Source organism: Phyllostomus hastatus, unplaced genomic scaffold (genome assembly GCF_019186645.2).
Source record: "Phyllostomus hastatus isolate PE091 unplaced genomic scaffold, TTU_PhHast_1.1 phas_scaffold_55, whole genome shotgun sequence".
Taxonomy (NCBI): domain Eukaryota; kingdom Metazoa; phylum Chordata; class Mammalia; order Chiroptera; family Phyllostomidae; genus Phyllostomus; species Phyllostomus hastatus.
In genome coordinates, this window is record NW_025334035.1 from 13,022,368 (window position 1) to 13,043,333 (window position 20,966).

The 20,966-nt window shown below is 52.3% G+C and overlaps 2 protein-coding genes across 3 annotated transcripts; one reads left to right on the forward strand and one right to left on the reverse strand.

Moving 5' to 3' along the window:
• The first annotated feature begins 4,878 nt into the window (after positions 1–4,878).
• MFAP4 (microfibril associated protein 4) lies at positions 4,879–8,136 on the forward strand. The gene is made up of 6 exons (XM_045824318.1): positions 4,879–5,028; positions 5,352–5,433; positions 5,715–5,869; positions 6,332–6,428; positions 6,508–6,690; positions 7,073–8,136. The coding sequence occupies exons 1-6, from the start codon at positions 5,023–5,025 to the stop codon at positions 7,318–7,320; spliced, it is 771 nt and encodes a 256-aa protein (XP_045680274.1). The 5' UTR covers positions 4,879–5,022; the 3' UTR covers positions 7,321–8,136.
• A 188-nt stretch (positions 8,137–8,324) lies between these two features.
• MAPK7 (mitogen-activated protein kinase 7) lies at positions 8,325–13,604 on the reverse strand. Of its 2 annotated transcripts, none has more exons than XM_045824316.1 (7): positions 13,406–13,604; positions 12,880–13,209; positions 12,068–12,233; positions 10,141–11,222; positions 9,358–10,034; positions 8,821–8,954; positions 8,325–8,719 (listed from the first exon to the last, which is right to left on the reverse strand). In XM_045824316.1, the coding sequence occupies exons 2-7, from the start codon at positions 13,109–13,111 to the stop codon at positions 8,572–8,574; spliced, it is 2,439 nt and encodes an 812-aa protein (XP_045680272.1). In that variant the 5' UTR covers positions 13,112–13,209; positions 13,406–13,604; the 3' UTR covers positions 8,325–8,571. The 2 variants fall into 2 exon arrangements, with proteins under 2 accessions (XP_045680272.1, XP_045680271.1); XM_045824315.1 differs by having other exon boundaries at positions 12,880–13,116; positions 13,406–13,590.
• Positions 13,605–20,966: the final 7,362 nt, after the last annotated feature.

Consider the following 20,966-nt stretch of genomic DNA (forward strand, 5'->3'; position numbering starts at 1 on the left):
GCTCCAGAAATTAGATTTAAAAACACAGACATGGAAAATGTCAGAGAAAAGAACAAATAAAGGTTCAATTTGGGAGGTCTGACATCCAACTAATAAAATTATCAGAAAGAGAGCAGGGAAAATGGAGGGGAGAAAGCAGCTAAAGAAGTGGTAATGGAGAATTTTCTCAGGATGAGGACACAAGCCCCCAGTGTGGCCAGCCACACAGTGAAATGGAAGAGACCCCTCAAGGTCTCCTCAAGCACCAGGAGGGGACCACTGTTTTCCAATAACAGACCTTTCAGTGCCCTTCTGAGTACTACGACATACATTCATTCAGTTGTTTAGAAAACAAAAAACAAAACCTTTCATCTGAATGTTTTCTCCCCAGTAGGCAACATGCATAAATGCACACAACATGCACACATCAAAATAAAACCGAGCATTTACGTCACATAAACCCTCAATGGTAAATAGGTGGGAAGGTCACATCTCCGCATACCCTAATCTCAAAGGCCTTTGGGGTCAAGCTCGAACAAATGCCTAGCCTGGCATTCTATACCATCACCATCTCCCGCCTGCTTCTTCTCTTGGTCACACTCTGAGCTCAATGGAACTGGCCCCAAACTACAAAAAGAGTGTGGAGAGACACCACATCCCTCCTAACTTTACCTTTTACAAAGAAAAAAAATCTAAGGAGGGAATGTGCTCCCTACCATAAGAGATCCTATGTTGGGCCTGGAACCCCACAGCTGCCATGGCCTCTCCTCACCATGGCCTCTCCCACGCCATTCACTGTCCCTTTCTTTTTCAAAACACTTGTTATCATTTTACTCCCCCCTCCCCCGCCCCCCGCTCTCTAGCTCCAGGACAGCCACCTCAACAGGGGTGAAGAATGCCAGATGCATCTAGGAGCTTGTTATGGGCTGAAATGTGTCCCCTGAAAGTCGTATGTTGAAGTCCTAACTCCCAACACCTCAGAATATGGCTCTATTTGGAGACAGAGGCTTTAAAGAAGTCACTAGACCTCTATTAAAATAAGGCCACTAGTGTGGCTCAGTTGGCTGGAGTGTTGTCTGTAAACCAAAGGGTTATGGGTTCGATCCCTAGTCAGGGCAGGTACAGGAGGTAGATGATTGATGTTCTCCCCCACCTCTCTCTCTCAATCTCTCCACCCCCCCACCCCGCCGCTTCCCTCCCTCCTCCTTCATAAATGAAAAAATGTCCTCAGGCAAGGGTAAAAAAAAATTAGGCCCATTAGAATGGGCAATGTGTTCTGACATTCCCCAGCACCACTGGGGAACATTCTTGTCCTGCCCCCCTGATGGAGCAGCCCCTGCCCCTACATGGCAGCTCCAGTGTTCACACCCTCTGGTTTCTCAGTCACCTACAGTGGCAGCCTCTGGGGAGGACTGGATTTGGGAGCTCAGCTGTAGTCTCTTACAGGCAGACAGGCCTGGATTGAGGGATACACCCTCTCCCCTCCTTGAGTGCTCTCTGCTCCTAGGAGTTCCCTCCAAAAATGCCCTTGCTCAAGCCCTCTCCAGCTCAGGCTGAATGTGGGGTGATAATCAGAGGAGTTTGAGGTATTGTCCTTAGCTGTTGTCCCAGACATTCCACAGGCTGCTGCACTTTTAAAACAAAACCAAAGCCCTTGGCAGGAAAAACAGCAGACTCAACTATTTTGTTTGTTTTTAAGAGAATTTAATGAAGGGACTATTTACTTGAATGTGGGCATTAAGGAGCCCAGTATGGGGTGTTGGGACACCTGGGACTAGCAATGGGGAGGTGGGGAGTCCTTACCCTCCCTGGCTGCTGAAGAGGGGTGGAAGAGCTGGTGAGGGGATACTCAAGAGCTATAAAAGTGTTGAGGAGAGGGCACAGCCATCACCAAAACCACACACCTGGGTAGGACCAGAGCCATGGAGAAATACCCCAACCTCTCTTTTCTCCCATCTCCTGCTGGTGCCTCCCATTGGCCAAATCCAGCTGGAAGCCAGTGATGTCCTGGGCACAGAGCAGGACAGAGAAAGGTGGGGTGGAGGGGGTTCAAGTGACTCAAGCAAGGCCAGTGGGATGAGGCACTCTTGACCAGATAAAGCCACAGGCCTGTGCAGTGCACAGTGTACTCCTGATGCTGTCCGCACAACAAGACCATGACCGAGGGCCTGCCTCCCAGAGCCCTGAGCAGCATTAGCTGCCACATACCCAATCAAGCTAGTCCTCCAGTCCTCAGCAGCTGCAAGGCCTGGAAAGCCTCCCAGCAAAGTCAGCCGGAGTTGGTAAATATCATCATCTACATGAGTTGGGTGCCTTTTTCTAACAGACCATTGGCAGAGGCCAGGAGGGCTCTGAGGACCAAGCTCTGGACTTTGCCACCAAAGCCCACACTGCAGTTGCAAAGTCACCACCCACCAGCCAGAGACCCTAGAACTCAGATGCCCCCAGGGTCACTACCACCCCAGGAATAGACTTTTCATGCTTCTGCTTCTGGAAACAACACCTCCCAAATGAAACCCAAGGGAGTGCATTTGCTTGGCTAAACCAAGGTCATAGGCCTTCAACCAAACTTAAAGGAAGCCTGGGAAAGCAAGTACCCCCACTTTCCAAGTTAGGGGGAAAACCCTAAATACTGGAAGATGTTTCCCAGGCTGGGCAGCCAACAATGTCCACTAATACCTTTCTCAACATTAGCGTCTTTCCTTCAGACAGTATTTCCAAAGTGGGGTTTCTGACTCCTGACTCTTGCTATGTTTTATTGCCAGGTTCCTTTCCCTAAAGAGTTAAACTCATTCACCACCACTTCCAGCAAGGAGAACGCCTGCCTGCTGGGCCACAGCCACAAACGTCAAAGCTTCTACAAAACTAACAGGCAAACTATGATGCATACCTCATTGCTTCATTCTTTTTTGTCGGGGCGGGGGTTTCCTACATTTGTTTATTAGTTGCATTCTGCAAAACTCTGATACTTGACTTAGAACACATTTTATGATTTGTTTTGATGACTGATTTTTCATTATTTTCCTTGTTGTAGCCTGTGCTAAAATTAGCTGGCATTGGTATTAGGATTAGACTCAGCAGTGTGTATCAGGAAAAACAACAGCAGGCTTCAGCTAGATGGACACTTGCTTCTCTCCCACATAAGACAGGCCTACAGGCCAGTCCAGAGCGGGCATAGACCCAGCTCCTCCTGGACCATCCCTCTGCCACCCCGAGGGGCCTGGGCCCCACTGTCTCAGGTGGCAGCTAGGGCTCCAGCCCTCACGCTCAGCAACAGGAGAGAGGGCAGGGAAAGAAGGAACGACTGCCTACCTTTACAACCCTTCTGCTTGCATCTTTTTGGCCAAAATTTGGACATGTGGCCTCCCCATGGGAGGCCAGACAATCAGCCCAGCTAAAAACCTGTCAGGATCTTACTGCTCAGGACTACGGGAAGAATGGCTATTGAGAGGCAGGCAACTATCTTCTCCACCAGCAAGGATAAGAATTCAAATGTGTGAGAAGAACCACAGCTTATGAAAATGACTCCCACTTTGTAAACAGTTATCAACTGTGGGCACTTGATAGGATCACCGGGAGGCCGGCTGGCCTTGTGGGGGCTGAAGAGAGGACCGGAGGCCGTGCTGCTTTCTTACTTCATACCTTTGAACATTTCATTTGTTCATCCACTCAACAAAGTTTCTTTCAAAACACCAATTACATTTTCACTGAGCTGTCTTACCCCTGTGTTTGCTACTCCTCGGGGGCAGATAGTGTGTCCCCAGTAGCCAGCACAGAGCATAGGCTCACAAGACACTTGGTCTGTGGATGAAGGCTTGCCCCAGCCTCTCCGCGCCAGGCTCTGCAATGGGCGCTGAAAGCACAGGAACAGAGGCCTGCCCTTCGGCACTCATGGCTGTGGGTGGAGGTTTGGGCCCCCAGGGAACAAACAGAGGGGGCACTGGTGGGGAAGTCAGTGTGGTTAGATTGTACTTCATGAGTGACAAGCCAAGAGGGAGAAGATCCTTAAGGTACACCAGACTTAAAGTTCCTCTCAAGTCCAAGGTGAGAAATTTAGCCTCAACCCTGAGGCAATAGGGAGCCACAGAGGCTATAAGCAGGTGGTGACAGAATAGCCATCTAGATTGTTCTGGCCGCTCTTGCAGGAGGGAGGTGTGTAGGGGGGACTGGACAAGACCTCCCCCACCCCCGCCCCTATGAGAGGCCTCCCAGGAGGCCAGACCAGTGAAAAAGGTACATGGTCCTCAGGGATGGCTGCGGGGCAGACAGGATGACACCGAGCTCAGGGGGGCAAAAAGGGAAGAGGTGAGTGCCCAAGGCTGGGGAAATAGTGTGATGGCTGAGTGGCAAGAGAGGGGAGTCTGAGATTGGATGGGGGCCAAAGCAAGGGGTTTGAAGAAAGGAAGGGGGGTGGTATGAGGTGAAAAAAATACAAAACAAAAGAGGCCCTGTGCTCCGGCAGCCTGTGAGCCAGACAGATTCCCGGGGGAGTCTGGAAGGGGGAGAAGGGGGCTGGAGAGGGGCCCTGGCTGGAGCCGGAGCAGACGGCTGTTGGACGCCTGCAAGCTGTGCTCACAGCTCAGCAATGTCCCAGCCCTGCCAGGAACCAGCCAGCCCCTGCGCCTCTTCATCCTCCTCACTGGCCTGCCCCAGCCTGGTCCCGGCAGCAGGAGCTCTGAAGCTGCCCCCCACCGAGGGGCCTCCCCTCCTCAGAACCCAGGCACACTCACATCTCTCCATCACCCCTCAGCCTTCCCCCAATGGCTGATGACGCACAGGCCCAAGGAGGGGGAGAAAATAAAGACATCGTCCGGGCTGAGCCAGTGAGAGTTAATGTCTGCGGTGCTTTGCCCCTGACAGGCCTAATGAGACACAGGTGGTCCCCTGGCTCCAGCCTATGCTGGTTCAGTGCCCGGGATGAAGAGGGGGGTTCTGCCGTTCCAGGGGGTGGGGCTGGGGCCGCTGGCTGGGGCCCAGCACATAACTCCGGCGGTTGCAGTCTGGGGCAGCAGACACCCAGCCGCTCTGAGCTGAACTGGCAGCATGAAGGTACTGGGCCCTGGGTGGGGGACTCATGTGTGGGAGACTCATGCGTGGGGGACAGAGCCCTTTGTGTGGAGAGGACCTTGACGAGAGAGGGGACCCTAAAGGCCCTGGGGGTTCGCACAATCCAGCTGAAACTCCTAATCTGCAAGGGTGCTGAGCCTGTCCCAGGGAGTGGGGTTTCTTGGGAAGGAAAAGAGGGCCAGAGGGCAGGCAAAGGGTTTCCAGCAGGGGCTGCTGTGGGTGTTGGCAAGTGGAGAGAAAGCTAGGAGGGCTCTGGGGCTGGAGGCATGGACTGTGCTGAGGTGACCCTGTTTTCCTGTCACCAGGCCCTCTTGGCCCTGCCGCTGCTCCTGCTGCTCCTCTCCATTCCCCACTGCGCCCCACAGGTCTCCGGAATCCGGGGTGATGGTAAGCAGCCCACGGTTGCAAATTCAGCCTGGCCAGCAGGCTGGGCAGAGAGGCTGTCTGAGCCACATCCCTGGGAGTCAGTCAGCTCTGCAGGCCCCAGTCTCCTGCTCTATAAAATGGGGCAGGTGGATGACATGATCTTCGAGCAACCCTCCTCTCCAAGAAATCTTGCAATGTCTTGTGACAGAGTACCCTGCTCCCAGGGACGGAGGCAAATTGTAGGGTGCCGAGGTGTGAGTTATGCCTTAGCCCCCTCTTGTCCTCCCTGCCCTGCTTCCCAGCTCTAGAGAAGTCTTGCCTTCAGCAGCCCCTGGACTGTGACGACATCTACGCCCAGGGCTACCAGGCGGACGGCGTGTACCTCATCCACCCTCTGGGCCCCAGCGTACCAGTGCCTGTCTTCTGTGACATGACCACCGAGGGCGGGAAGTGGACGGTGAGTGGCAGGAGGGGGACAGATGCCCAGTTCCGGTCCTAGTGTATGGCCCAGCTTCACCTCTGGGAGCCTCAGTCTCTTCATCTCCAATGTGAGGATAACAGTGCTGATAGCATAGTTTGTGAGCTGCTGCCAGCACGGAATTCTAGGTGCACATAAGCCTCACAATAACCCTGAGAGAAATGCACCCGCACAGACAAGGAACTGAAGCCCAAAGGGCTGAAGCACCTCATTCAATGTCACACAGCCAGCACAGCACTCCACCCTGGCGTTTGAACACCCTCCTAAGCCCTCCCCAGCACCGAGCAGCTGCCCCCTGGGGGATGCCAGGATACATCCTGTTTTAAGTCCCCAGCTCAGCCCTTTAACAAACCACTTCAGCACCATAGCGTCCACACCTGGATGAGGCTCCTCCCTGCCCAGTGGACCCTTGAAAACCCAGGCCTGTCGTCTCTGCTCCAGGTTTTCCAGAAGAGATTCAATGGCTCAGTGAGTTTCTTCCGGGGCTGGAATGACTACAAGCTAGGCTTTGGCCGGGCAGATGGAGAGTACTGGCTGGGTAAGGCGGGGCCCAGGTAGGGTGGGGGCCGCCCCAGAGCCAGGTCCTTGCTGACCAGTTGCCCTGCCTTCCTCCCCAGGGCTGCAGAACCTGCACCTCCTGACACTGAAGCAGAAGTACGAACTGCGAGTGGACCTGGAGGACTTTGAGAACAATACAGCCTACGCCAAGTACATCGACTTCTCCATTTCACCCAACGCGATCAGTGCTGAAGAGGACGGCTACACCCTCTACGTGGCAGGCTTTGAGGACGGCGGGGCAGGTAGCACCCTCCTGATAGACTAATGAGGGGATGTGGGGGGACAAGGCAGGGCTGGCACTGCCCTATTGGTCCCAAACCCCTTCAGGCCCCTCCTTTCCCCTCCTGGCCCAGAAGGGTCATGGCTGGCTCCCCACCAGCTCAGGCCTCAGCTTGGGGAGAGACCCTATCCACTCCACTCCAGGCAGCCCCATGGGGAGCAGCTGTTTCTCTTCACTGCAGAAGCACAGCTACCCAACATCTGGCGCAGGAAGGATGCCTCATCCCACCAGGCTGACACGTAATGTCTCTGACAGCATCACTGGTCACTGCCATAAACCCCTGCCCACAAGCCCAGGGCTCAGGTCCCTGCTTCAGTAGCCCCTCCCCTCTTCTTCTCTGCCAGGTGACTCCCTGTCTTACCACAGTGGCCAGAAGTTCTCCACCTTTGACCGGGACCAGGACCTCGTTGTGCAGAACTGTGCTGCCCTCTCCTCAGGAGCCTTCTGGTTCCGAAGCTGCCACTTCGCCAACCTCAACGGCTTCTACCTGGGTGGCAGCCACCTCTCCTATGCCAATGGCATCAACTGGGCCCAGTGGAAGGGCTTCTACTACTCCCTCAAGCGCACTGAGATGAAAATACGCCGGGCCTGAGTGGATGGCCCCATCGGGCCCCAACGCCCCTCTGGCTGCTCCATCTCCACGAGCGCTCCCTCTGCTGTGCCTGTCACCCCCTCACCCCCAACATCAGTTCTGCTGCTCTCTTGGCACCTGCTTCTCACAGGGGGCCTTATGGCTCTAGCCCCAGCTGATCTCTAAGCCAGGCCTCTGCTCCCCTTGACCTGAGGCTGTGCTGCTAACCGGTTTCCCAGGCCTCCTTGGAAAGGCACAGCCAGTCTGGACCTGGCTGGGCTCCACGAGACTCTTAGCTGCCTCTGCCCCATACCAAAGGCTAAGGGCTAGGAGCTGCCCTCCCAGGCTGCAGGCTCTCGTGTTCCACCTTAGCCAGCTTCCTTACTGTGGGCTCATCTGTGTGAGGCCACCCCAACATGTTTGTCTGAGCTGGTGCAGTCTGATCAACACCCAGCATATGCCAGACCACCTGTGTGTGACCACTATAACTACCCCCAGCAAGCCCCCAGCTGTTCTGAGTGTCTCTCATCCTTTGCCTGCCTCCCACCGACTTAGTCTCTAGTGGTGAGCACCATCAACCCCCTAGCCTCATCTCACTATCATACTCAGCTTCCCCTGCCTCCTGTCCCAGGCTCCCAAACCTCAAGGCCAAAACTGTATTTCACCACAGCTACGGCACACCACCCAAAAACAGCCAGTCAAGGTAGGCATAGATATAAGGTCCTCCCACCTGCCCCAGGGTTGAGGTTTGACCATGTGAGGGGGTAGCAGACAACTTCTGCGGGACTGGGAGCAGGTAGGGAGTGGAGTCTCAATAAACCTCAGGACCTGAATGAACTTGGCTTTGGCTGTTGTACATGCAAATGCATTTGTTTGGTCCCCAAAGGTGGGGACCTGCCTCCTCTGTTTCTTTACTGACAGCACATTGCCCTCCACTCCAAAAAATACCTGGAGTTAGGCACTAGAGAAAAACTTGTATTTTGCAGGCCTCATTTTGATGGCAAAAAGAATGACTAATAATAAAATTATATAATAAAAATATAATACTGAAAAGGATCGCCTGGAGAACAGGGATGTCCTGATCCTCTCATGGCTTCGTGGTGGCTCAGGTGGCTACTTAAGGCTGCAGGGTGGGTCTGAGATGAACCTGCAGAGTAATCCCAAGCCGAGCTTCCCCTGCAGGGCCCAAGGCTCCAGCCCTGGAGAATGCTCCTGCAGGCCTTGGGCTGGGTCTTCCTCCTGGCAGCAAGGCCCAGGCTGTGGGCCTCAGGGCTACTGGAGCTCAGGCAGGTCAGCCAGCAGCATCGGGGAATCCATCTGGATCTCACGCTGCAGAGACTCAATGTCGGAAGGATTCATGCCATGGCCCTCGAGCCAGTCAGCAAGCAGGGAGGCCGAGAGTGAGGCCGAGTCTGTCTGGCTGCAGGGGAAAGGAGGGCAGAGACCAATGAGCGTACGTTGGCTCCTCCTGCCCCAGGAACCCACAGTCCCACTCTGGAGGTTTGGTCCAGACAAACTTACCCATCCTGTGGCCCATCAGCCATGCCCATATCAAAAGACTGGTTCAGGAACTCTTCCAGGTCAAAGCCAACACCATAGCCAGCCCCACTGCCCTTTGGAGTGCCTGAGAACACGGGGGGCAAGGGGTCCTCCACCTGCGGGTAGAACGGCCGGTTACAATACAGGCACCACCAAGAGCAGGCAGAGTTCTGCAGGAAAGACGCTGTTCTGGTACTGCTGGTGACTCTGCCTGGATGCCCGTGGGGGACAGCACCAGCCCTGACAATCACCAAGTTCTGGCTGGGGTCCATCTCCAGGTCAGACACTTCCTAGATGCATCATACTTAAGTCTTAAGACCCTGCTCATTAGCATTATGCTCCTTCTATGAGCAAGGGGACAAGTTCAGAGACCAGCCCTAAATGCTGCTTAGTATTCATAGAATAAAACACACCAAAACCTCTTGTTTCCCTGTCCCCACTGAACAGCAAGGACTTCCCAAACCCATTTTTCCTGGGCCCAGATCCAGGTGTCCTCATAGTCTGGGTTTCTCCTCTCACCTGAGACTTGGACAGCTGCTGGGTCACCAGGTTGACATCGGGTGACTCTGAGGTGGAGGTCTGAGTGGTCCCCCTAGGGTCTGGAGGGGGTGGGCCAGACGGGAAATAAGGCAGAACACCCAGGGTGCTGGAACCAGGCATCCCAGGGGGTGGCATAAGTGACTGGGGAGCCAGGAGGCTAGAGGTGGTGGTGGTGGTTTGGAGTGGAGCAGGGCCAGGAATGGGCCCAGGAATGCCAGAAGCGTGAGGAGCAGGGCCAGGGGTGGGGCAGGCAGATTGTGGTGCAGGACCCGGAGTGGAGCCTACAGGTGGCAGTGGGTGTCGAGTGGGCTGAGCTACAGGGCCAGCGGGAGGACTGGTGGGTTGAGCTGGAGGAGGTGTTGTTACTAGGGCAGGGGCTGGTGCAAGGGTAGGGGCTAGGGGCTTGGCCATTCGAGTCCAGCGCTCCAACAAGCTTCGATCATTATCACTGAGCACTAGCCCAGCCAAGGGATCAGTGGAGGGGCCCCCAGAGGCCCCGGTCCCTCGCTCCTTGCGCTCCCGCTCCTGCCGCCGCTTTTCACGCTCCTTTGCTCGCTCCTGCCGCCGCCGCCGCTTCTCCTCCCGCTCCCGCTGGCGCTCCTGGGCTGTCACTGGCTTCCGAGGTTCAGGTGCCTCTACAGGGGCGCTAGGGCCATCTGCAGGAAGTTGGACAGGGAGAAAGTAAGAGCCTGTGGCCCTAAGCCCAGAGTCCCTCTTCTACCTTCCCACTCCCAAGTCAGCAACTGCTTCTGCTCTAGGCACCTCTGAGCCGGCTCCGCAAAGACTTGAGCAGGGCAGCTTTGAGGGCTGCCTTGGTGTTGTCTGAGATGGCACCCTCCCTCTTTGGAGGGGCTGGTTCACTGGCCAGCGGGGCGAGTGGCTGCAGGGCCATATCAATGGTGTCAGGCACAGAGCCAGGGCACGGCAGTGGAGCTGGTGGAGGTGACTCCATGGCACAGTCCCCACTGGGAGCCCAGGAGCTGGGCATCTCAATGTCGGGGCAGCTACGCTCACTGGCCACAGGCTGCAGAGAAGGCTGGAAGCGTATCTGCTGGCGAATGCCCTCACGCCGTTCATGAAAGTCCTCAATCTCAGCCACAATAGCCTCCTTAATCCGCTCCCGGGTGAGGGCTTCTCGGTCAAAGGCAAAGTCAAAGGGCGGTGCACAGTCAGGCTCATCATCAGGGTCGTGGTACTTGGCCAGGAAGGGGTGGCGAAGGGCAGCAGCTGCTGAGATACGGGCACTGGGCTCAAAACACAGCATTCGTCCCAGCAATGAGAGGGCCTGGCGGTCAGCACCTGGGTACACTGTCTCCCAGGGCACAGGCTGGCGTGGTGGCAGACTCTGGATATATGCCCGCACCCTTTCAGCCCCTACAGCTTGAATCACAGCTGGTGACGGGGTGCCCAACACCATCATGATCAGCTGCAGCTGGTGCACATAGTTTTTGCCTGGGAAGAGCTGGCGCCTGGCCAGCATCTCTCCGAAGATGCACCCCACAGACCACAGGTCAATAGCCTGCGTGTATTCGTGCAGTGAGAGCATGAGCTCAGGGGCACGGTACCAGCGTGTGGCCACATATTCAGTCATGAAGTACTGGTGCTCAGCAGGCGAGGTGCACAGGCCCCGTGCCATGCCAAAGTCACCAATCTTGAGTTCGCAGTTCTCATTCACCAACAAGTTAGAGGGCTTGAGGTCACGGTGGATGACCTGAGCTGAGTGCATGTACTTGAGGCCCCGCAGCAGCTGGTACAGGAAGTAGCGCACATGCTCCAATGTGAGTGGCTGTGAGGAGTGGATGATCTGGTGCAGGTCGCTCTCCATCAGGTCCAGGACCACATAACTAGAAGCGACAGGGGAGAGAGGTGTCAGCTATCTGGCCCACTCTCTAGCCCAACCTCACCACGCCCTCCTGACCCCAGACAGGTGGTAGCCTTACCATCAGACTCTGTAGGGGCCATGGCATGGTATGAAGATTCTAGAGTCTCTACAACTGTTCCATGAACTTAAGTGAAGTTAAATCCCTTTGTCTCCAGATCTATTTCCCCATCAGAGAAAAGATGAGGTTGGATTAAACCAGAGCTGACCAATGGGTTTAGTTTGGGGTATGTCTCCATTGTTTGGTAGTGGCTGCTTGAAAGACTATGATAAAAATTGTGGTGTCTTGTCCATTTTCTTTTTTTAAATTTTATTTATTTATTTTTAGAGAGAGGGGAAAGGAGGGAGAAAGAGAGGGAAACATCGATGTGAGAAACATCGACGGGTTGCCTCTCCTACATGCCCCAATTCAGGTACCGAACCCGTAACCCAACCCAGGCATGTGCCCTGACCAGGTACTGAGCCAGCAACCTTTTGCTTTTCAGGACGACACTCAACCAGGCCACATTGGTCAAGGCATCCTGTCCATCTCCTGCAGGAAAGTGTTCTATGATGTAGTTATAGTATGAGTGTCTTACATTTACCATCCTACATACTTACATTCTATGAAATTAGAACACCTGTATTCTTCCTTAAGGAAACATATTTGTCCCTGGCAAAGTCTTAAGGGAGCACTGGTCCTGGAATTGTGGGAATTTTCCCAGCCTGTCTGACATTAGGTTCAGCTGCCCTTCCGGAACTTCAGCAACATGGTCCCAGCCTTCAGAAAAGGTCCCAATTCTGCCTCCCTCTCCCAACCCCACTCCTTACACAGATTTGAACTCGCCATAGGGCACAGTGGGCCTCAGGATGTCCTTGATGGCAATGATGTTGTCATGCTTGAAGTGTTTGAGTATCTTCAGTTCCCTGAGAGTCCGCTTGGCATTGGTCACCACATCAAAGGCATTGGGGATCTTCTTAATGGCCACCTGCTGGCCTGCAGAGCAGGAAAAAGGCAGATACTATAATGTACCTTGGGGTAGCTGCACAGTGGCATAAGGCCCCTATCAACACCTCATGTCTAGAATGCAAACAACAGCTACTATGTACTGAGTACCTGCCAGTGCCAAGTCCTGTGCTAAGCACTTAACACACATTATCAGATTTTCCCTTCACATCTCCTGAGTTAAGAGATGAGGAAATCTTGTCTCAGGAATTCACTGGGGGTTGCATAGCTAGTTAGTGGTAGGGTCTAGACTGTATAATGCCTGTGCTCATTCTACCTCTCTCTCCCTCTCAGACCTCACCCATCCTATCACCAATCCCTTGTGCCATTTTCTGGCTCCAGAACACACTTCTCTTTTAGAAACCAAGGGTACGATCTCCAATCTTCTCTAATTGGGATTGTCATTTTTCTAAGGAGGAAGTAGACTGATGTGCTGGCTGAACCACCATGCCCGAGTTTCTGAGAACTGTATCCAATATAGAGACCAGCACCCGGATGGCACATAACCAAAGTTTGTTGACTTAAACCAGAATTTGCGTCCCAGTTTTCCTTCCTGGCTGTTTAAGATGGGGCAGCTTTCTCACTCTCCAGAAACTGGTTTCCACGTCTGTGAGCGGTACACCACAGGGAAGCTCACCCGTGAGACGACGGCGTGCAGAGGACACCACCCCGTAGGCTCCGTTGCCTATGGTCTCTATGATCTCGTACTCGTCCCCCACGTCAAAGGTCACATCGAAGGAGCGAGCTTTAAGGAGGGCCAGGTTCTTGGCCGCTACAGAAGCAGCGGTATTGGCAGGTTCCGCCTTCACCGGCCCGGGGGGCTCCCCGGAGCCATCCTCGCCGTCTTCCTCCTTCAGGGGCTCGGCCATGGCGTCTGTGTGAAAACGCTGGTGAGGAAGGGCTCGCCCCGCTCAGGACCTCAGTTTCCCCTCTGTGAGGCTGCTGGAGCAGGGAATTTCCAAGTTCCCTAAGCCAACAGGAGGCAACCGGATAGTGACAAAAGAGAGTGGTCGGCACGTAGCAGACGTCCCACACCCAGGACTCTGAGCTCAGAGCTCAGGTCCGGGTGGAACGCAGGGTCGGAGGTAGAGGAGGTGCCACAAGGCGCAGTCCAGGAAGAAAGGGAGGGGCGGGGCACTTCGCTTTCCCCACTCAACACTCACCGAAACTCGCCTCATCTGACGCCTCCTCGGGGCTTTCGGAAGTCCTCGGAGCTCCCGGCCTCGTGTCCCAGTGGAGACGGACTCCAGGAGTCGCTAGTTCACTTGTTCAAGGCCGCCGCCACCACCTCAACACCGCGCTGTGCCCCGCGGGTCCCAACGCCCCGCCTCCCAGGATCACGCTCCTTCCAGCCTGTGACCAATCGCTGGGCTGTCTCTGCGGAGGTTCCCACCCCTTCTGTTTGTTTCGTCCAATCCGAACCCATCTTCTGAGGAAAACACGCCTCTGTCGTCCCCGCCCCCGCGCGCCGCTGTCCAGCTCCACGGCGGGAGCCGCCCAAACTGAGCTCGGCTCTGGATAGGTGTGTGCTTCGGTCCAGCGCCGTCTTCCGACGCATGCGCGCTGTCAGTCCGGGGCACAGAGTGAATGGAAGGCTACGCCCGGGTGCGTGCCAGAGCGCAACACGGTCCCCTCTATCTTCGGCCGTTAGTAGCTGGTCTTGGGAGTCCGTAAGGGCTGAGGCTGCCGGCCCCTCAGCGACTATCCATCGCGGCTGGCTCTCGAAATCTCCCTCCTTTAGGCCCTCTTCCTTTATCAGCCCCCGTCGCTTAGATGCTAGTGCCCTGCCATTATCCCGATCGGCCCCGGGAGCCCGGCTCTGGAAATACACCATCCCGGACAGAGGGTGATCCGTCAAGTCCAAATGCAGAGTTCCCGGTCTTCCGGGATTCTAGAGCGTCCAGCCAGAAGCCGTCACTGACTTCCGGTGACTGGTCATTTCTACACAGTTTCCGGCGTCTCTGGACCTAGACTTGCTATTTCCTGGCTCCTGGCATATTCCCTCAGTGTGGTAGCTCCCTCTGCCTTAGGGCGGCGCGCTTTTGACGGGTTAAGTTGAGAGGGTAGCGGTCAGGGCTTTCCAGCCTCTAGCCGGGTCACGGGAGCCCAGAGGGGCAGAGCCAGCACAGGAACCGACCGCTGGGCCCTGACCCACTCCACAACCCGATAGTTGATTCCTTCGTGTAGCAAATGTTTATCAAGCACCATCCCTCTAAGGCTCGGTTCGAGGAGGCAGAGGTGGACGTGGTAGGCCCTGTGAGCTGAGAAAAAGGTATTCAGCAGGACGTTCGAGGTAGGGCTAAAAGGAAGGTTTTGGAGCTGGGACTCCAAAGATAGGTGTGTTTTCACCAAGTGAGAAGAAAAGGTAGGTTGATTAAACGTCGACTGACAGTATGGAGGTGGAGAATGCAGGTTCTGTGGGTTCTTACTCTGCCCTGAGTGATAAGGGTGGGTGGAACCCAATAGTTCGAGTCTGAGTGCCAGATTGAAGGTTTTTACCTGGAGTCGCAAACTAGCCGTGGGAGAGTGGACCCACATAAAAAATTAATTTTGATAAGCCTATACACTTAAATTTTTTCATTTTGTTTATATTCCCTGCTGTTGTTTTTGTTTTTTACTTTTTACTAAAACACATACAGAAAGTTCCACTGATTTTCACAAACTTAATACACAAGTGTACTGAATTCAGATGAAAAAAAAATTACCAGCCCTCCAGAAGATCCTCTTCTAATGGTGATAGTTTTTGTAAACTCTTTTCTATGTATATTTTTTTGCACTGAATTTTAAGTTTTATTGGGATACATACATTGTGATGAAAAGTAGATACTACATTACTACATTTTAAAAAACTCAACATAAGGAAAATATACTTCAGAGTATTAATATTAGGACAAATAGAAGACATAAAAATAATATGGGCCTCCAGAGTTAAGGTTAAACTATAAAATTTGTTCCTGGCCTTTGCTGGTGTGGCTCAAGTTGGTAGGAGAGTCCTCTCACAATGGAAGGTTCACAGTTTGATTCCTGGTCAGGGCACATACCTGTTTTGCCAGCCAATCCTGCCCCAGCACTACAATCCCTAGTCTGGGTATGTTTGGGAGGCAACCAATTAATGTTTCTCTCTCCCATTGATGTTTCTCTTCCTCTCTCTCTAAAAGCAATGAAAAATAAATAAATGTCCTTAGGTGAGGATGAAAAAAATAAAATTTGCTTCGGAAATTCTGACAGCATAGCAAAAAGCCAAATTATCTTTTACATGATTGGACATGAATAAAGGAACCATACCATGGGAAGTGAACATTTTCTAGCACTGAGGTCTGAAAATATTTCTTTCATGGCTTTTCTTTTGGTGATAAATGGGCAACCTTCCCCACCTGTGAAGTAGATGCAGTATAAGGCTTGTGGTGTCCTCCAGGGTATGGAGAGGGCATGCAAAAGGAGGAGACAAAAGCACATCTTTTCTGGGAACAAGGTGGACAGCTGCATGATGGTCCTGTCTGATCCAGGAATAAAACATAAAATATCAGAAGAAACTCAAAAACTGTATCCTTTAAACTCTCTTCAATTAGGCTGTGTACAATAGTACAAGTCACAGACTTCAACATTCCCTGCCAAGAACTCACTGATTCTCGTTTATTTTCAATCGACCATGAGCTGTTTTGCTCTACCCCCACTAGGCCCTGACTCTGTCCTGGAAAAGACATCAATTACTTAACTGTTGGGTTGGTCAAAAAGTCCGTATGGTTTGTTCCACAAAATAAAAGAAACATTTTTCATTTTCACCAATAACTTTATTGATTTGGATATTTTGAGTATGTTGGCTGTCTCCCACATGATACAAGGTTGATTGGTCTCAATGTCTTGATCACTATCAACTTCAACTGGTCTATCCAACCATGGAGCATCGTCCAGCAAGAGTAATCTCCAGTACAAAACTTCAAAAACCACTTTTGACACTTTTGATCAGTCACGTACTTTCTCCACACACCGCACAAATCTTTCTTTGCGTTTCAGTTGCATTTTTACCTTTCTTGAAATAATAAACCATAATATCCTAAGAGCGTTGCTTATTTTCTTCCATCTTCAATACTAAATGACTGTACAAAAATTCACCAATTTTGATAAGTTTTTAAAAATGCAAGCTGATATAACAGCTGCCACAATACAATCTAACAAAATTGTTTCAAATGAAGTTAAAAGCAACTAAGTGCTACTAGAGCCATTTTACAGAAAAAAGTAAACGAACTGTTCTGGCCAACCTAACATATTACATTGTTTGATTATACTGCATTCGGCTTATGATGGACATTTGGGCTGTTTCTACCTTTTGGTTATTAAGAATGTGAGAAATGTTATGTCTTTATGATTTTAATTGACATTTTCTTCATCATTAAAGCTGTCGAGCATCTTTTCATGTGCTTATTGACCACTTATCTTTTAGGAAATATCTATTCAAATTCTTTATTTATTTTTAATTGAGTTATTTGCCTTTTTATTACTGAAAGAGTTCTTCATATATTCTGGTTATAAGCCCCTTGTCAAATATACGATTTACAAATATTTATTCCCATTCTGTGGGTTGTCTTTTCCTTTCTTATTTCTCTCTCTCCCTCCCTCTCTCTCTCTCTCTCTCTCTCTCTGTGTTTGTTTAAACATCAATGTGTGTTGCCTCTCAGGCACCCCCACTGGGGCCCTGGCCTGCAAGCCAGGCATTTGTCCTGACTGGGAATCAAACAGGCAACCCTTTCATATGTAGGCTGGCATTCAATCCACCGAACCACAGCAGCCAGGGCTCTTTTCATTTTCTTGGTGGTATCATTTGAAGCACAAATGTTTTTAGCCCTGGCTGCTGAGGCTCAGTGGATCAAGTGCCAGCCTGTGAATCAGGGTTCACCAGGTTGCTTCCCATCTAGGGCACAGGCCTGGGTTGCAGACCAGGTCCCCAATAGGGGACACATGAGAGGCAGCCACTCATTGATGTTTCTCTCCCTCTCTTTCTCTCTCCCTTCCTCTCTCTAAAAATAAATAAATAAAATCTTTTTTTAAGTTTTTTAAATTTAAATTTTTAATTGAGATGAATTCTACTTTATTTTATATTTATCACTTGTGCTTTTGATGTCAAAACTAAGAAACTACCTCTTTCATTTTTGCAGCTGCATAGTATCCCTTTGTGAGTGTAATCTGACCAATGCCATATGGGTAGACATTTAGATTCATTCAAATTTTTCCTATTGCAAACAATGCTGCAATAAATTATCTTGAATATATCATTTCACACACTGCAAATATATCTGCAGGATAAATACCAAGAAGTGAGAATTCCACATTACAGAATATTGCATTTGAATTTTAACAGTTAATGTCAAATTTCTGTCCTTAGAAAGTATACCAATTTAGACTCCCACTAGGAATGTAGGGGAATGAGTCACACAGTGCTTTTTAACACCTTGGAATTATTTGCTTGTTAACAATGGGAGATATCTCAAAGAAATCCTAGTTTCTGGCTTCTTTCAGAAACCTGGGAGATCTGACAAGGTCAGACTTCCACTCCCACATAACAGCAATGGACCACACCTGGGTCACAGCCCTGCCCCTGGAGGGGTGTAGGCGCTGCAGCCTCCCAGGCTCTGCTCCTTCCTGGCACTTCTCTGGCACCGCCCAGGGGTCAGAGCCATTTATCCCTGTACTTGCTCCACTGTTTTCTACATGTCACTAAAGTTAGGGAGACAGAAGAGGCTGAGAGAAAGTGTGTCTCCAGAAAGAGAGAGAGAGAGATGGAGTATATCTCTTTGTGGAAATGAAGACAGCACAGGACTGTGTACACACAAGCTGCACTGTGGGCTTCTGTCTTCCGCCTGGCCACGGTGGGCTCCTAGGAGCCTCTGAGGAGTTTTGGGTAGGGAAACACCCTTCAGAATTGCCTTCCTGAAACATACTTTTTGCAAATAGCATGGAGGGTTTACTTGAGGGAGAGAGACTGGAGGTAAGGAGGGGATTACTGTGACAGTCCCCGTGACAGCCCTGATGGGGGTCTGGATTAGGCAGTGGCAGCAGGAATACAGAGCATGGGCCCTTGAAAGAGGTATGTGGAGGGAGGTGGTGGTGGTGCCAAAGCATTTGGGTAGACAGTGGAGGTGTCACCAAGATGAGGACCCTGGGAGAGAACCAGGCTGGGCAGTGGGCGATAAGCTTAGTAGTGGGTGCTTTGAGACTCCTTTAGTCATGTCTTATCACATGGTGATCCCTGTCTCTGATCCAAGCCCCAAGGACCTGATGAGCTTTCAGGAGCATCAGGGAGCTCCCAATGCCAGGGTCCTTCCAACGACATCGGGGGAACCCTAGTTGTGGTAATAGGCCCCCCTCTTTGTCCACAGTGCCAGCAAAGGTAGCGGGCCTCTCATGGGACAGGCTTGGCCAGGGAAGGGAGTGTGCTGATTGGCCACACCTCAGGTACCTGTCTGCCTCTGGAAGGGGGAGTGGGGAGGGGACTGCAGCCCCAGCAAAACTCCTCAGACTTACAATAGCTGAGGGCCATTTTCCCAACAGAAGCCTGAGCTCTGAGGAAGGTGGAATGGGCGCCCAGCCAATAGAAATAGCAGGTGTGTCCTCACCATCCACACCCTTCTGCCCTCAGAGGAGGTGGAAAGTTGGAGGACCACAGGGTCGGTCTCCATCTGAGGAAGCTACTCTACCAATGTTATTGCCTCCCCTCCAATCCCCAAGCTTTTTAGTTTTAAGAAGACATAGTTTGGGGTCAGAATCACCTGGGTTTGATCCTGCCCCACCACATTGTGACCAAGGCATCCTTTATTGTCTGTGCTGTGTTGGGGTCATAGCCATGAACACAGAGCCCCAGCCCACTCTCTCACCCAGGAGACTGACTCTCACCCAGATGGCTGCTGTCCCTGGTGATGGGAACCAAGGTGGGAGATGCTCAGGCACTGGGGAGCAAGGAGTGGCCCCTTGCCCAGTCACGGAAGTCAGGGCTGGAGACCTGGGTCGGGACCTAAAGGACAAGCACGATGCAGCCTCGTGAAGAAGCTGGGAGAGTGGAGGAGAAAAGGGGCTGAGGAGGTGGGCAGAGGCCGATCACGAAAGACCCTGAAGCCAGGGAGGGAGCTGGGACTGAACACCCCTGACCTCAGTGTCCTCATCTGCAGGGCAGGGCCGCTCAGACCTCGCTGGATAGCTTGTTTCATGGATTTGAGAAATGACCAGGAAAGCACCTGGATCAAGGCCTGGCCCTGCAGAGGTGCTGGACTCCCCACAGACCTGGAGCCCTCTGAGTAGTCGTTGTCTGGTTTATAGCTGAGAAAAGGGGTTCATTGGGAGAAGTAGAGTGAGGGGCCCCAGGCCACAAAGTATGGGGGTAGGGTGGGCTGCCTCTGCCCTAGCACTCCCTGTGGGCAATTCTCACTCTTTTGAAGACACTCCTCTCTGACTGACTCAGGCCTCCAGCACAAGGAAGAGTAGTGAGTTCAGTGAGTGACAGGACATGGCAGGGGTTGGGGGCCGGGGGGGGCGGGGACCCTGCGGCTCACATCCGCTTCTGCAGAGGCCAAGGACGCTGCTGCCTCTGAGAGCAGAGGGGCACTCTTACAGGGCAAGCAATCTTAGTCTTCCTAGGGCACTGGGGACTTCCCTGCTCTCCTCAGCTGGCCCTCCCCACCCTGCTCCTGACACCACCTGTTGGACAGGGTGGCCTATGGACAAAGCAGACAGGATGCCCCTTCCAAGAAGGGGGCCCGTTTAACAGGTGAATTTGTGAAGGACCCTGCCTCTCCTCCACGGGGGCATTTTAGGCACCAGTGCAACAGTATGGCAAGGGGAGTTTGGCAGCAAGAACCCTCTCCCTGAGCCCTTAAAACTCACCACAGAGATGAGGACTGAGTTGTGACTGCCTCAGCTCTGGCAAGCCTTGGCCCCCCAAATCTCATCTCCTCTGTGAAATGAGGGGAGTGACCTACTGCACCGTCATGCTGGAAGGAGTCTCCCTAAGACTGAAAGTAGGGAGTTGATATAACTTACACCTGGTGCTAGGCCAGATTTGAACATGGATCCTGCTTTAACCACACAGATGGCAGGGGCTGGAAGTGGGCAGGACTCTGAGCAGGCTAGAGGGAGGGGTGAGGGTGGGTGCGTGACCAGCCAGGATGACCAATTCTCCTTGCCCTCAACCTACAATGACCAGTTAAGACTACATCAGGCTTGTAAGTAACAGAAACCTACCAAATGTAGTTTCAACACGAACATTTATTTTTCTTTCATCGTAAAAAATCCAAAGGATTTTGTTCACCTTGGTTTAGCTGGTCAATAATGCTCACCAGGGACTATCTATCTTTCTGCTTTGCCATTATCCTAATGACATTTGACCTCTCTTGACTCATGGCTGCAAGGTGGCTGCTGCACTCCAGCCATCAGATTCATGCTCCAGACGAAAGAAAGATGGGAGAAGGACATGTTGCTATATCTGTCCCCTATTATCACAAGAGCCAACACCCTCCTGGCAGCCCCCAGCAGACACACACATCTCCTTAGAGCTACGTCCCATAGCTGCCACCAGCTGCCAGAAGGCCCAGAAATGAAGTGCTTAGATAGCTACATTGCCCCCCAAATCAAGGTGTGTTAGGAAGGAAGAAGAGGAGGAGAACAGATACTGAATAGGTAGCTCACAGGTAAAAGGCAAAGCTAGAGCTGCTGGTCAATAGGGTGGGTGGGAGGTAC